This window comes from Conger conger, chromosome 10 (genome assembly GCF_963514075.1).
Source record: "Conger conger chromosome 10, fConCon1.1, whole genome shotgun sequence".
NCBI classification, from domain to species: domain Eukaryota; kingdom Metazoa; phylum Chordata; class Actinopteri; order Anguilliformes; family Congridae; genus Conger; species Conger conger.
In genome coordinates, this window is record NC_083769.1 from 40,242,969 (window position 1) to 40,260,090 (window position 17,122).

At 51.3% G+C, this 17,122-nt stretch overlaps 1 protein-coding gene across 5 annotated transcripts in view; it reads right to left on the minus strand.

The window, feature by feature from the left end:
- LOC133138664 (arginine-glutamic acid dipeptide repeats protein-like) overlaps positions 1–17,122 on the minus strand; it is a 184,190-nt gene that overhangs the window by 10,977 nt on the left and 156,091 nt on the right. For 3 of the 5 annotated variants that reach the window (XM_061257599.1, XM_061257601.1, XM_061257604.1), the window contains 3 exons: positions 3,116–3,278; positions 1,853–1,945; positions 909–1,108 (listed from right to left, as the gene is read on the minus strand). In XM_061257599.1, the coding sequence (XP_061113583.1) occupies positions 909–1,108; positions 1,853–1,945; positions 3,116–3,278 (456 nt within the window). The remainder of the gene's footprint in view (positions 1–908; positions 1,109–1,852; positions 1,946–3,115; positions 3,279–17,122) is intronic. The other 2 variants (XM_061257602.1, XM_061257603.1) reach the window with 1 other exon arrangement.

A 17,122-nucleotide genomic window follows, 5' to 3' on the forward strand; every position in this document is an offset into this window, starting at 1 on the left:
ACAGGAGCCTGCATCACTCCCTTTTACTCAGAATTTCACACACTCAGAACAGACTATAAATAGAGAAGTTGGCGCACACACATACACACACACACACACACACAGAGACCTTCAGGAAGATGCATGACCTTCTGTGGCTTTATGAAAGGAGGAACAACCTATGAAACCCTGCACTCAGACTACATGGGGGGGGGTAGGGAGTGAGAGGTGGGGTGGTGGTAAAGTGTAACAGGGTGAAGGTGTCAGTGGGGGTAAAGTGTAACAGGGTGAAGGTGTCAGTGTAACAGGGGGAAGGTGTCAGTGGTAAAGTGTAACAGGGTGAAGGTGTCAGTGGTAAAGTGTAACAGGGTGAAGTTGTCAGTGGTGAAGTGTAACAGGGTGAAGGTGTCAGTGTAACAGGGTGAAGGTGTCAGTGGTAAAGTGTAACAGGGTGAAGGTGTCAGTGGTAAAGTGTAACAGGGTGAAGGTCTCAGTGGGGGTAAATGTAACAGGGTGAAGCTCTCCGTGGGGGTAAAGTGTAACAGGGTGAAGGTCTCAGTGGGGGTAAAGTGTAACAGGGTGAAGGTGTCAGTGTAACAGGGTGAAGGTGTCAGTGGGGGTAAAGTGTAACAGGGTGAAGGTGTCAGTGGGGGTAAAGTGTAACAGGGTGAAGGTGTCAGTGTAATAGGGTGAAGGTCTCAGTGGGGGTAAAGTGTAACAGGGTGAAGGTGTCAGTGGGGGTAAAGTGTAACAGGGTGAAGGTGTCAGTGGGGGTAAAGTGTAACAGGGTGAAGGTGTCAGTGGGGGTAAAGTGTAACAGGGTGAAGGTGTCAGTGGGGGTAAAGTGTAACAGGGTGAAGGTGTCAGTGTAACAGGGTGAAGGTGTCAGTGGGGGTAAAGTGTAACAGGGTGAACGTGGGGCAGCGTACCGAGCCGCGGTTGCGTCGGGTCCTCATGCTGTGCTTCGCGGCGAGCCCATCCTCTTCCTCTTTGACGGGTTTGAACATAAACGGCGGGGGGTCCACGGGCTTGTCAATGGGCGGCAGCTCGCCGTACTTCTTGAAGTGGATCCGGCAGTCTGTGCACAACAGGATGTTCTCCCGACCCCCGTGGTGCCAGTCCTTAGAAGCTGGAGAGAAGCCCGACATCATCATCCCTGAACACTCGCTCACAGCCACACAACAACAGGAAACAGCTCCCCAACGCTCACTCACAGTCACACAACAACAGGAAACATCTCCCGAATGCTCACCCAGTCGCCCAGCAACAGGAAACAGCTCCCAAATGCTCACTCAGTCACCCAACAACAGGAAACAGCTCCCAAATGCTCACTCACAGTCGCCCAGCAACAGGAATCAACCCCCGAATGCTCACTCACAGCCACAGAACAACAGGAAACAGCTCCCAAATTCTCACTCACAGTCGCCCAACAACAGGAATCAACCCCCGAACGCTCACTCACAGTCACCAAACAACAGGAAACAGCTCATACACGTCTCTCTTTTTTAAAACTCCATCAAAATGCCAAGCAAACATATGCGCTCTGCACCTGGCCCCCCCTCCGACTGACGCACGCTGTGGGGAATCTGGTGCTGGAGCACCGCGCCGCTGAGCTACACGCAGCAACAGATGGGGAACGACTGAGCAGCAGCTGTGCCGAAATAAGTCTGGAGTTTCAATGAGGCGAAAGCAAATTAGTCACTGGTTGCTTTGATCAAATTAGCACAAGCGTCTTTTTTTTTTTTCCTGAGGTGCGTGTCGCCAGCCAGACTAATAAATAACGTCAAGCTGAGCGGCCTGTCAGTCACGATGAAGACAGGCTGGGGCCTGTGAGAAAGGCCCCGGCCCTCGTTGCCGATCGGTCAGTACTCACTGGTGCTGAAGCAGTGCCGGCAGGCGTAGCCCTTCAGCTCCTGTTCGCTGTCCTCGCTGTCGAAGTCGTCCTCACTGGCCGAGCTCAGGTCCACTGCGAGAGAGAGAGACACTTCACTCACGTACCTCCTCTGTGAGGTCATGACCCTGCACCCCTCACACACGCGTGTGGCATTATTATGAGCGTACATCTGTGAGGTTATGACCCTCCACCCCTTCAAAAACAGGTTTCTGATATTACTGTGTGCATACATCTGTCAGGTTATGACCCTACCTCCTCAGACACATGTATGTGACATCACTATCAGCCTACATCTGTGATGCCATGACCTTACATCCTCAGAAACATGTGTGACATCACTATCAGCCTACATCTGTGATGCCATGACCCTACATCCTCAGAAACATGTGTGACATCACTATCAGCCTACATCTGTGATGCCATGACCCTACATCCTCAGAAACATGTGTGACATCACTATCAGCCTACATCTGTGATGCCATGACCCTACATCCTCAGAAACATGTGTGACATCACTATCAGCCTACACCTGTGATGCCATGACCCTACATCCTCAGAAACATGTGTGACATCACTATCAGCCTACATCTGTGATGCCATGACCCTACATCCTCAGAAACATGTGTGACATCACTATCAGCCTACACCTGTGATGCCGGCCCCTCATACATATGCATGTGACATTAATGGAGACCTGTGTTCTGAAACCAAACCACAAACTCAGGCAGCCCTCTGCCAACTGTGTGTGGGTTCTGTCTGGTTTCCCAACATCGTTTCCCAATCCCAAATACTGCCAGATAAGCCTTTAGCAACAGGAAGGGCAGCCATCTCCGTGGCAACTACACATGACATTGACCAGTCTAAGCCCGAAGCAGGATGTGAAAGCTCTGTCCATGTTCAGTCACATACAAGACAATTCACATTAACTGAATAATCCAGCATGATCACGGATATCTGCAGCGCCTACACAAACGGCTGGGGCAGTTTAAGTGCTCAATCATGTGCCATAGAGGGCTTGAGAGTAGCAGCTCAACCAATCACTAATTAACACACCTTCAACCAGAGAGGAGGGAACCAATTAAGTGAAAGCAGCAGGTGCAGCGACTGGTTGGAATGAAAGCCCGCCTACTCTCAAGTCCTCCATTGCTCACGACTGGCTAAAAACACCGTTCTGTGAAAGTGACGTGGTCGGCTCGGTGTTCGCACCGAAAGGTCAGGCTGCCCAGTGACCGGTGTACTTACGGAACTCACTGGAAGGGGGGCGGGACGGGGTGTTGACGGGGGTGGTGGCGGTGCGGGTCTTGATGCGGCGGAAGACGGGCTGCCGGCGGTGGCGGCGGTGGGCGCGGGACCCCGCGGCTTCCGGCGTCTTCTTCCAGTAGTAATAGAAGGTGATGAGCTCTCCCTGAGACACACAGCACAGAGCAGCCCCGAGATAAGAGCAGGGCCCCCCACACACACACACACACACACACACACGGGAGCCAGCGCGTCCCCTCCGCGTTTGGGCTCAGAAACACCCTTCTGTAAACAGAGGCCCGAGAAGCAGCGGTCAGGGGACGACGGTGACTGGAGCGACATCGCCATTCCCGCCAGTTGAGTCAGGCGCTTACTGAGGGCGCAGAGCGGAATGAAGGCGAACTCGGTTATATAAGTTTCATACAGTCCCGTTTCAAACTCCGTCATCTTACAAGAGAGATGGGGGGAATAACAAACGGAAAGGCGCTGATGTTCGCATAAACATGTACTTGCAGCAGCATTAAAAAAAAATATATTGTTTTCTCTGTGGCGTGTGTCAAAATCAGGATTGATTTGGATTTTGGCCCGTTATATGTGGAACTACAACTTTATTTCACACTGTATTGGTCAAGTATAAATCAAAAATAAAAATAAAAACACATTTTCAGGATTAACATAGAGAAATATCTGCCCTGAAGACAAGCTAAAAGCACTACGGTGGTTTCACCAAACACAAATGCCCAAGCTGAAGTCACAACAAAATGCCTTCCACAAATCCTGCGTTCAAACTTGCAGCAGGCATATGTAAACCCACCTGAATACCAATGAAAACGAAATGGCTCTGAGGAAAGGACTGCACAGTGAAGTTTCAGGGTAAGTGTGGTTTGCTGGCGAGTCCACGCCGGGTTTTACGCGCGGACCGGCGGCAGCGACCAGCGGACGTGTCTGTGCCAGGATTAGTGAAGCGAAGCCCTGCTGAATGCTGGGAATTAAGAGCCAGGGACTGGCGTCTGCCTGGGTGGCAGCTCTGGAGCGGGAACAAAAGAGCGCGTCCGGGGCTCTGGCGCTGCGGCCGCCAGTAAACGGGCTCCTGGAGCCCCTCCGCTGGAAGAGCCGCTTCAGCTTTAATCAGACATTCACAGCACAGAGCCAGGAAATCAATACCCTGCTGAAACATTAACACACGCGATCAGGCGTCACGGGCAGCCCACACAAATCACCCGCCGCGCTCTGCTCTGCCCCCGCGCTGTGAATAAAACACCAACACCGCCCCTTCCACCCGCGCTGTGAATAAAACACAGCACCACCGCCCCTTCCACCTGCACTGTGAATAAAACACACCAACACCGCCCCTTCCACCTGCACTGTGAATAAAACACACCAACACCGCCCCTTCCACCTGCACTGTGAATAAAACACACCTTCCACCCACGCTGTGAATAAAACACACCTTCCACCCGCGCTGTGAATAAAACACACCTTCCACCCACGCTGTGAATAAAACACACCTTCCACCCGCGCTGTGAATAAAACACACCTTCCACCCGCACTGTGAATAAAACACAGCACCAACACCGCCCCTTCCACCCGCGATGTGAATAAAACACACCAACACCACCCCTTCCACCTGCGCTGTGAATAAAACACACCAACAATAAAACACCTTCCACCTACACTGTGAATAAAACACACCAACACTGCCCCCTTCCACCCACACTGTGAATAAAACACACCAACACTGCCCCCTTCCACCCACACTGTGAATAAAACACACCAACACTGCCCCCTTCCACCCACACTGTGAATAAAACACACCAACACTGCCCCCTTCCACCCACACTGTGAATAAAACACACCAACACTGCCCCCTTCCACCTGCACTATGAATAAAACACACCAACACTGCCCCCTTCCACCCACACTGTGAATAAAACACACCAACACTGCCCCCTTCCACCTGCACTATGAATAAAACACACCAACACTGCCCCCTTCCAACCCACACTGTGAATAAAACACACCAACAATAAAACACACCTTCCACCTGCATTGTGAATAAAATACACCAACACCAACAATGCCCCCTTCCACCAGCGCTGTGAATAAAACACACCAACAATGCCCCCTTCCACCAGCGCTGTGAATAAAACACACCAACAATGCCCCCTTCCACCAGCGCTGTGAATAAAACACACCAACACCGCCCCTTCCACCCACACTGTGAATAAAATGTAGTACCAACGCCGTCCCTTTCAACCAACGCTGCCAATAAAATGCTCAACCAAAACATGCCAAGTATCGGGCTATTACACAGTACACACACATTTCCCCCTTTTTCAAATGTGACCGATTTCAGTTCCAATTCAACGCGATCTCTGTCACTGCAGAAAATGTATCCGCCCTGTCAAAAAGTACATTTGGTCTTTGCAGCCCGTAACGGTTTACAGCCTCAGAGACAGTGAGGGGGAGGTGAGTTATCTGCCTAGACAAGGTCAGTTAAACTGAGACAGAATGGGTCCTGACATCTCTAACACACCGTGCAGATAAACTGCTCCTCCCCGCACTTCACCTGTCCTACCTGACAGAGATATCAGTCACTAAAACGCTCTTCTCCTTCACGTGAAGCGAACCCTTCAGCACTTCCCGACCGTATTTCAACACTGTAATACAGACCTGCGCATGTTCGCAGAAAATACAGTAGAAGCTACAATTAATTACAGGAGAAAATCCAAATATAGTCTGTTACTCAACGGCTGTACTTACCCAAATTCCCAGAGTGCCGCATTCAGCAGTGTGAATGTATGCAAAAATATAATCTGTGTAAGTCTCTCTGAATAAGAGCGTTTGCTAAATTCCTAAATGTAATGTAATGGAATTGGTGAGTCACTGGTGTGAATGCAGTTTTAGCTCTGAAGGATGTAATTAGCACATTATTTTTAGCTTCAAGGATCACAGCTCTATCCGAGGATATGCACCTATTTCATGCACTCCCCACCAAGCACAGCAAGAGTGTGGAAACACAAGACTGTCTGTTCTTCCTCAAAGAACAGGGTTCTACCGGCAACTCTTGGCTTAATGAACAGGGTTCCACGGGCACAGTCTGCCATGTCAGAAAGCACATCAAAATATTATATTATATTATTACAGCTGGAGCTGCTCCCTCCCTCTCTCTGCGTACAGGACACACACCCAGAGTCTGGAGGGGGGCTGAGAGAAAGGGAACTGAAAGCAGGGTGGTCTGTAGACACCCCGCAGCAGGGGGAACGGGAGCAGCGCGACACAGTGAGGCAGGGGGGTCAGATTTCAGACGGGAGGGAGCTCACGTCAGCAGTTTAAATATCTGCACACACAGCCCGACCGGCAGCCACTCTGCTACATCAGCTCTACTCCCACCTGCTGACGGCCTGTAGACACATCAGCACACAGGAGGGAGACGGACCAGGGACCAGGGCCAGAGTGAAACAGCACACAGGAGGGAGACGGACCAGGGACCAGGGACCAGGGCCAGAGTGCAACAGCACACACGCTTTTTACCAGTTTGGCGTGCTCTCTGAACGTGATGAATCTGATCGATTCGGCATTGAGATTTTACGTGTCATATTTTTATGTGCAACAGCCGTGACGCTCTCTCTGTAAATGAACAGAACCATGACCCTGCTCCTCCTCCCCCCGCAAGGCTCAAGTCACTGCACACAAGGTAACGCACGCATTCTGGTAAACTGCAAAGGGAATGGTGCATGGTTGCAGAGGAAGAGCTCAGGCCGGCATGGTGTCGTGGTGGCTGTGACGGTGAAGCGCACTGGCTGGAAGCAGACCAGGGCACGCGCTTCCCTCTCAGAGGAGCGGAGCTCCACAGGGGCACACATCTGGAAAAGCTGAACACAAGTTTCCACATGCCTCTGACGCACGCCACAGACAGGACAGTGCTAGACGTGTGCGACGCTTCTGGCTAACGGCACACACCTGCCAATGGAGAGCTTCTGCTACACACGCAGCATACATGTATAACAGGATACACACAGTACGTAGGCTTGCACCTGTATAATGTATATACTTGCAAATGTAAAATGCACTATTGTTAGTCTAAATTCAAGGTGTCCCTCCCAAATCTAGGACACGGACTGAAGTAAATAGAGCTGTTCTGGGTTTTACTCAGCGCAGTTATCCAGCTAACTCCATAACCCTGCTCTGAGACACAGTCCCCGGGCGCCAGGGCAGAGGCCATGTTGTACAGCACTAATGAGCGTTCAGGGCAGCCCTGCAGGCCACAGGACCACCACGCTCTCGTATTCATTTATTCCCCAAGAGCGGCCAGCCCTTCTCCCCTCCTGCCTCCGCATGCTAACAGCCCAGCGTTAGTATGTAACCCTACTTACGGGTAACACAAGAATTATCTCTTTTATTCAGCTGATCTGGAGCCGCTAGCGCGCCACGGTTAGCCGCGGACTCGCACACACCTCCGGTGCGATATTCCGGTGTGAAAAGAAAAGAGAGAGGGAGGAGGAGGAGAGGAGAGAGGGAGAGCGGGGGAAAATATGAGGACCTTCATCAGTTACGTCTGTGTTTTTTCCTGAGGTGCGAAGGAAAAACAGCGGCCAGGCGAAACCCCCGTTCGCCGTGGCTAAAGAGGCGGAGGGGGATCGAGAGAGCGCTGGGGAGGGCGGCGGGATTGGCTTCCTTTGTGCGGGATATTGAGCTCAGCGCTAACGCGGGCGGACATCGCCGGCCAGATTAAAAAAGGGCTATTTCTGGCCCCGCGGTGCGGAGGCACCCGCGAGGAACCGCACAGCTCCACTCCAGGGGGGAGAGGAGACGTCTCGCACCGGGGAGGAAAATGAGAAAGCGTCTTCACTTCACACACAGACTGACTCACCCGCTGAATTACCTTCAGAGACGGGGGGACAATACTGAGTGTGTGCGTCACAAGGGCTGTGCGCAATCCACACAAGCACTGTGTTCATTTCACCCAGCTCAACTTCACCCAGCCAGGGCCTCTCTGTCAAGGTGGGGATGGAGCAGGTTATTGCAGCGTGAGAGGGGATGTCAGCTCTCCAGTGTGTGTGTGTGTGTGTGTGTGTGTGTGTCTGTGTGTGTATGTGTGTGTGGTTGTGTGTGTGTGTGTGTGTGTGTGGTTGTGTGTGTGTGTGTGTGTGTGACTGTGTGTGTGGTTGTGTGTGTGTGTGTGTGTGTGTGTGTGTGTGTGTGTGACTGTGTGTGTATGTGTGTGTGGTTGTGTGTGTGTGTGTGTGTGTGTGTGACTGTGTGTGTATGTGTGTGTGGTTGTGTGTGTGTGTGTGTGGTTGTGTGTGTGTGTGTGTGTGTGTGTGTGTGTGTGTGTGTGGTTGTGTGTGTGTGTGTGTGTCTGTGTGTGTATATGTGTGTGGTTGTGTGTGTGGTTGTGTGTGTATGTGTGTGTGTGTGGGTGTGTGGGTGTGTGTGTGTGGGTGTGTGGGTGTGTGTGTGTGGTTGTGTGCGGGAGTGTGTGTGTGTGTGGCTGTGTGTGTGTGTGTGTGTGTGTGTGTGTGTGTGTGTGGGTGTGTGCATGTGTGTGTGTGCGTGTGTGTGTGTGCGTGTGTGCGTGTGTGTGCGTGCGTTGTGAAGGGGAAACTGGGGGGTAGGCGGTGTTTCAACTTCCATCCAAAAAATAAACAAGGTGCCGTGCTGGTTCCCTCTCATCGTCCTTCTGATGGACACAAGAGTCTGGAGCCAAAATGGTGGACACCAATGACCTGGCTGCCTGGCCTGATGCTCGTCTGATCCGCCATTTAACACAGCATTTCTGAGCTCTGAGCCGACAGCCGGGAATTAACTGTGCAGGATGAAAATGCCCTGCATATTCCTGAATGATGCAGGCATCATAAAAACATTACTCCAGATGTGGTAAACAAGCTACAGAATGCCCACCCCACCCTCCAACCTCCCCCATCCCATTTACATCACTGGCACGCTGTATAGATAAAATGATAGCTTGTTTTCTTTTTTTCAGCAGGGTTATAGGGGAAGAATAAGAAAATGTCGGCAGTATCTAACTAAGTCCCATAATGCAGCAGGGCCATCTTCCCTCCACACTATGAACACAGAGCAGGGCAGATTACCCTCCTCTCCGCCACCCACACCCCTGTCACACTCGGGGGGTGGGGGGGGATGACATGGGGACAGAGTATGTGCTCCAGCTCACCCGCTCTCCCTCTCCGGCTCCGAGGATTCTGGGTAGCGGAGAGCCGCAGACAGTGACAGCATAAGCTCGGTATTAAGAGATGTTTCAGAAGGCTTCCATCTCCGGGATATTTCTGGGGGAGTGGATTAGCCGACATGGCAGGGGCTTACCTCCCAGCTCTGAGCCGCTGCCTTCAGTCCTGACCCGCCAGGAACCGCCGTCACGCGGAGTGAGGGAGGGGCTGAGGCCATGGCTGAAGCATCGCATTTTACACACTCGCACACACGTATGAGTGCACACAGACAGGCCGAGGAAAATGATTTCCATTTTAATCCCAGTGCATTCTCTAAAAGCATAAGATGAGAAGGAGAGGGGAAAGAGAGAAGGTGAGGGAGAAAAAGGGAGAGGGAGAGTGGAGTAACAGAGAGGGAGAAGAGGGAGGGAGAGTGAGAGAGAAGGAGGGAGAGTGAGAGAGAAAGAGGGAGGGAGAGAAAGAGGGAGAGAAAGTGAGAGAGAAAGAGGGAGGGAGAGAGAGGAAGAGGGAGGGAGAGAGAAAGAGGGAGAGGGAGAGAGAGAGCGAGACAGAAAGAGGGAGGGAGAGAGAGACAGAGGGAGAGAGAGAGAGGGGAGAGAGAGTGAGAGAGAAAGAGGGAGGGAGAGAAAGAGGGAGAGAAAGTGAGAGAGAAAGAGGGAGGGAGAGAGAGGAAGAGGGAGGGAGAGAGAGAGCAAGAGTCCTCTCTGTCCAGAGCAGTGCTCAGTGTACAGGGTGTTAGCACTGAAGTCATGTGTTTACCCTCTCCTCCCCACCCGAGCCCAGGCAGGAACAGATGGTTTGTGTTTTTCCTGGCAGAGCTCTGACAAAGCCACGCAAGGCCTCCGCTCTGACACACAGCCAACCGGCCAGAGCCAGGGCTACAACACGGAGGGAGCAGGAAACACAGGGACACTACCGACTGCACCACCAAACTGCTAACCTTTACTAAAGTTTACATACAACCAGCTACACATCCAAACTGCTAACCTTTACTAAAGTTTACATACAACCAGCTACACATCCAAACTGCTAACCTTTACTAAAGTTTACATACAACCAGCTACACATCCAAACTGTAAACCTTTACTAAAGTTTACATACAACCAGCTACACATCCAAACTGTAAACCTTTACTAAAGTTTACATACAACCAGCTACACATCCAAACTGCTAACCTTTACTAAAGTTTACATACAACCAGCTACACATCCAAACTGTAAACCTTTACTAAAGTTTACATACAACCAGCTACACATCCAAACTGTAAACCTTTACTAAAGTTTACATACAACCAGCTACACATCCAAACTGTAAACCTTTACTAAAGTTTACATACAACCAGCTACACATCCAAACTGTAAACCTTTACTAAAGTTTACATACAACAAGCTACACATCCAAACTGTAAACCTTTACTAAAGTTTATATACAACCAGCTACACATCCAAACTGCTAACCTTTACTAAAGTTTACATACAACCAGCTACACATCCAAACTGTAAACCTTTACTAAAGTTTACATACAACCAGCTACACATCCAAACTGTAAACCTTTACTAAAGTTTACATACAACAAGCTACACATCCAAACTGTAAACCTTTACTAAAGTTGATATACAACCAGTTACACAGCCAAACTGTAAACCTTTACTAGTTTACATAGAAACAGTAAAGCTTTACTACAGTTTACACACAACCAGGGAACCAGCTGCACTGCCAGACTGCAGCCACAACACAAGAACCCACACCAATAGTCCAGTTTACATCCAACCAGCTTCACATTCCATTCTGTATCAGATCGTTATATTCTCAGCCACTTTAACATCCACTATTCAGTCCCCTGGAGAGTGCCCGTGGCATAAATGGATGGTGTATTTTCGTGGGAAAGTGGCTGAAGGTGTGAAGAACCAGAAACCACCTCCTATCTCCCCAAACCACCATCCCACACTGACTGAACCCAGCCTTACAGATGTGCAAGTGCAGCCTGCAGTTCTACAGAATGGGGAACACTTACACTGAAGAAGACACATTGTAGATGCAGTGAAATGGCTGCCTTCAACTGCTGCTGACAATAAAACACTGTGTCTGTGGGACAATCCTATCACACTGATAGGAAATAACCCAAAGGACCACGCTGAATTATGGGCCATTTCGGGGTGGAACGGATGGGGGAATGTGTACAATTTTAATGCGTGCGACCCTGACGCCAGTCCAGCGTGTGTGAGGACTACACAGCTGCAGTGTCTGTTACAGGCAGACAGCGACATCACGCACCAGCACAACTTCATACACATTCAGACAAAAAAAAAAGATTAAAGAAAGACGCGGTGTCCATGTTACACAAATTCTACATTTTGTGATATTTGCCAATTGAATCCCACCGAGACCAAATAAAGGTATAACTAGATCAAATCTCTACAGCTCTGATTATGAAATAATACACAGGTCAGATAAATAAACTAACGCAACTTTGGTGCAAGGTTAACACACCAAAGAGAGGGAGAGGGAGAGAGAGTGAGACAGAAAGGGAGAGATTGGGAGAGCAAGTGAAACAGAGTGAGAGTGAGGGAGAGGGAGAGGGAGAGTGTAACCAGTGAAATGGCCTTGAAAGGAAAGGCAGGCGGGAGCAGGACTCAGGCAGCAGAGCCCGCTGTGCTGTAGGTTTGAGCTGGAAAAGGGTAAATAAACTCTCTGTCACAGGTTAGATAGCCCAGCAGGAAAACCTGCGCTCGCATTTCCCCTGAAGTCAGTGCTTCTGCCAAAGAAAACAGTCAGTACCGCGACACACACACTTTTACAGGAGTCTACCCCCCCCCTTCCCCCGGTAAACCTGGGCAGCCTTACCCCTGTCACACGACCACATCAAAGCACAAAACAAACCCACACGGCAGGAAACTCAGCTTTTCATCCTGAGCTACCTACATAAAAACAGCTTTTTAATGGGGTGGGTGCTTGCATTGATATAATATACCTGTTTACCTTTAGGGCTTTTTAAGTCCTCACATCTCCCAACAACAATGAACAAGCAATGTGCTCTGGTCAGACGATGTTTTTAACATCTCCAAAAACAACAACAGCTGCCCTGCCTAAACAAGCAACGTACCCCTTTAACTCCGGTCAGCTGCTTCCGAACGAGCGCAAAGCTCCATTTTAATTAAAAACAGGCATTTTAATTAGAAGTGATACTCAGATTTATAAGCTGATTTGCGGAGGCAGAGTGAGTTACACGAGGGGGGGGGGAGGGTGAATCCAGCTGAGAGGGTGTACTGTACACCAAAACAGCTTCTAACGCCCCGGCCATCTACCAGTGAAAATGACAGGTAGATGGCCTCTCCTCTCACCCTATCACCTCTCCTCTCCTCTCCTCCTCTCCCCTCCTCTCCCTTCCTCTCTCCTCTCCTCCCCTCCTCTCCCCTCTCCCCACCCCTCTCCACCTCTCCCTTCCTCTCTCTCCTCTCCTATCCTCTCCTCTCCCAACCCCTCTCCTCTCCTCTCCCCACCCCTCTCCTCTCCTCTCCTCTCCCCACCCCTTTCCTATCCTGTCCTCTCCTCTCCCCACCCCTCTCCTCTCCTCCCCTCCTCTTCCCTCTCCTCTCCTCTCCTCAATGGCTTCATCCGCTGCCATGAGGCTGAAACCATAAATGGCGGTTTTGCTGCATCTCAACGTCTCTGGTGTAAAATGCAGAGGGACATCAGGCCCCTCCGGCCACAACTCCCTCCCCAGGAGGAGCAGCTGCACTCCACCGGCTACAGGAGGAGCGCAGCCCTCTGTCACAGCAGGCTGGAGACCATTTCTCTATAACCCCCGGGTGAGCAGACACTGCACAGACTCAACCTGACGACAACGGGGCTGCAGGAATCTGAGCTGCTGAAATGTATTCTACAATCTTCCAGTAGCGTTTGTGACGCCAGCATTAGGATGTTCGCTCCCGAATACTCTAATCACTCATTTAAAGGGATAAAATATTGCTAGTTTTTATTCTGTAACGATTTGATAGCGTGGATTGTCAAGTGTACCAACTGGCCATTCAGAGACTGGGAAACACACAACGCACACGCCCGTGTGTACACACACGCACACAAACGCTTAGACGAGCACTTCCGCCCCCGTGTCGTTTATATAGAGCAGTGTTGCCGGGCGCTGACGCCGGGCAGGGCTGGTTTCAGCAGGCAGGGCCGCTCTGTGGGAAACAAAGCTAATCAGGGCCGGGAGGCCGGGAGGGCAGCGGAGCAGCAACAGAACACCGCGTCTCCCTGGCTCTGATCCTGGCCTGCAGCCCAGAATGTTCCAGACCGCCCCTCGGTTAGCGCTGTGGTCACACTCTATCTGCACACGGTCCCAGGGCAAGCAACCCAAACCGTGTGAGGTCAGCCCTCATATAGAGTATTGTTAGAAAACGTTCACTCTTCTTTTAAGGGGGAGTGGAGTACAGTGGGAGAGGCTACTGACTGTTAGTTAAAGCTAATAATCTTACTGTATTCGCTGCCTCCCGGGCTTATGCAATCTCTGAAATCTTTCACAGTGAAAGCGCAGGAGTGGAGGATTCTGGGAGGCAGATAAATCAGGCCCTCCCCGGGGGCGCTAACTGGCGCTCAGACAGCGCAGCGCGGCGGTCACAGGAGCCAGCGCTGCACCCGGAGCGGCAGGGAGAGAGGAGTGCGCCTCCACCCCGCGTTTCCTTCCTCTGCTGCTGGGTACAGCGCTGGGTGCTGGCCCTGCTGCTGGGAGACCGACAGAGAGAGAGAGAGAGAGAGGGGGAGAGAGAGAGAGACAGAGAGAGGGGGAGAGGGAGAGAGAGAGAGAGAGAGAGGGGGGGAGAGAGAGAGAGAGAGAGAGAGAGGGGGAGAGAGAGAGGGAGGGAGAGAGAGAGAGAGAGAGAGAAAGAGAGGGGGAGAGGGGGAGAGAGGGAGAGGGAGAGGGAGAGAGAGAGAGAGGGAGGGAGAGAGAGAGAGGGAGGGAGAGAGAGAGAGGGAGAGGGAGGGAGAGGGAGAGAGAGAGGGGGAGAGAGGGAGGGAGAGAGAGAGAGGGTGGGAGAGAGAGAGGGAGAGGGAGAGGTAGAGGGAGAGAGAGGGGGAGAGAGGCGAGAGAGGAGAGAGAGGGAGGGAGAGAGAGGGAGGGAGAGAGAGACAGGGAGAGAGAGGGAGATCGGGAGGGAGAGGGAGAAAGAGAGAGGGAGAGGGAGAGAGAGCAAGAGAGAGGGCAAGAGAGGAGAGAGAGGAAAGAGAGAGAGAGGGGGGAGAGAGAGGGAAAGAGAGAGGAGCTCCCTCTTCAGCAGGCTTGCGGGTGCTCAGTAAACAGCACTGCTGCTGCCATCACTCACACTCATAAATATGTGCATTCTCAATGTCACACAGCACACAAACACCAGGCCTCCAACCAGAGAGCGTTTCATTTCAGCAAGACTTTTATAATGCATTCTTTTGCAATCCACAGAGTGCACACACTTTTTTGGGGAATACATTACGATTCACAGAACAACTGCTGGTACAGGAATATACTTATACTACTGTACGCTCACCATTCATCTACCATGCACATACAAATCCTGTAACAATCTCCTGAGCAAATACTGTCAGTGCGGAGGCCTGAAACACCAGGCTACACGCCCGGCACAAACAGGAAGGGGAGCGGGAAAGCCTTTCTGATTTCACATCAGAAGGCAGGAAAGCACAGCTTCTCCACTGCTATTGTGCTGTGTGTGTGTCTAAAGCAGCTGTCAGCACGAGGTCTTTCTACCCGGACAGGCTGCCAGGGTCAAGCTCTTCTACATCAGGTTAAGAGACCAGAGAACTGCACGGGTCTCCTCCACTTCCCCGTGCCGTACACTCTCCTCCACTTCCCCGTGCCGTACACTCTCCTCCACTTCCCCATGCCGTACACCGCTGTGCGTACGCACCGCACGATGTGAAACCGCTGCACGTTCCACCCGTTTCCGCGAATGTCCTCTATATGCAAAAATGTACTTTCATTTCCAGTTCTCACTGATAATTTATTGTCATTTCAAGATTCAAGTCGAGTCGAGGGCTTGCGCCGGATAAAATAAGAGAAATGAGGGCGTGTACAGTACGGTCAGCAGCACATGCGTGTGCGTGTATTTTCGTTCACCCAGCAGAGTAAGGTGGACTGTGTAACTGAGTCTGTTGCAGTAGTCAGTCACTCATTAACCCTCACTAGCGCTGGGGAGAAACCTGGCCTATGCAGAAGAGTTCTAGAGGACAGTAATCAGCCGGGGAAAGGTCTGGCTAGACGGGGCCTTGCCTCACAGGCTTAGAGCGGTGCTAAAGAAGCAATTAAGTATCAACAGAATTCCGGTTTCACATTTTTACATAACCAGAAAATCGCTATTTTCACAGGAATATATTTCCTCCCATAGCAACTACACATTCTGCAATAAACTTTTGGAAATAGGTCAATAGGATTAGAATTGCTGAAGCAATACTGTATATTGGGAGGATGGGGACTTCAATAACATATACCTAACAACTTATTGGATTTTCCGAAGTAATTAAATGTGACTGGTGACAAAGATGGATGATGAGAAATTGACTATCCAAACACATGTATGTACATAAGACACTACCTGTGTGCTAGTAGTATGGCCATCAGTCCATTGTTTGCTCAGTAAATGTTTACATTTAGAGGCACACCTGCTTAATGTCTCTTTAATAACACCCACTGGCTCAGTGAAATACTCATTTCAATCAGTGTAATGATGAAAGCCATTTCTATCTGATCTATAGTTTTTGTATTTTACAGTTTTACACTTCAAACACAGATCTGTGCTGTGATTCTTCAATAAAGCAGGCTAAATTGTAAAAAATAAAAAACTACACCAGTTGTAACAGTGAGCTAGCCAATAATCTGAAAGCACGTTGACTTATTGCAGAGGAAAAAGCTTCAGCATCCAGATGAGCCCATGAGGACTGCTACTAGAGTGAGGCTGCCTCTACATTTACACTCCCTGGTTACTCCAGGCAGGCTTTCTGCAGGGAGCTCCAGTAACAGCCCAGCTCGTTCTGCAGGGAGCTGCAGTAACAGCCCAGCTCATTCTGTAAACAGCAGGGCTCCGTGACCTGGGCTGGAGGACTCTTTTATGGACTGGGTTTCTGCTGACGCTGCGAGAACAACCCCGCGCCTCGCTCCAACACAGCGCTGGGGCGTGCGCCAACGGGGGCTGCTCCCGGGGCGGGGTTAACTCGCTGAGCTCCCCCAGGGGGCGGGGTTAACATGCTGGGCTGCCTCAGGGGGCGGGGTTAACTCGCTGAGCTCCTTCAGGGGGCGGGGTTAACTCGCTGAGCTCCCCCAGGGGGCGGGGTTAACATGCTGGGCTGCCTCAGGGGGCGGGGTTAACTCGCTGAGCTCCTTCAGGGGGCGGGGTTAACTCGCTGGGTTGCCACAGGGGGCGGAGTTAACTCGCTGAGCTCCTTCAGGGGGCGGGGTTAACTCGCTGGGTTGCCACAGGGGGCGGGGTTAACATGCTGGGCTGCCCCAGGGGGCGGGGTTAACATGCTGGGCTGCCTCAGGGGGCGGGGTTAACTCGCTGAGCTCCCCCAGGGGGCGGGGTTAACTCGCTGAGCTCCCTCAGGGGGCGGGGTTAACTCGCTGGGCTGCCTCAGGGGGCGGGGTTAACTCACTGAGCTCCTTCAGGGGGCGGGGTTAACTCGCTGGGCTGCCTCAGGGGGCGGGGTTAACTCACTGAGCTCCTTCAGGGGGCGGGGTTAACTCGCTGAGCTCCTTCAGGGGGCAGGCTTTTTTTATGACGATGAAGATCGCCAACGAAGGCAAGTGAGCCAATCTCCATGAGCCGGGTTACGTAAG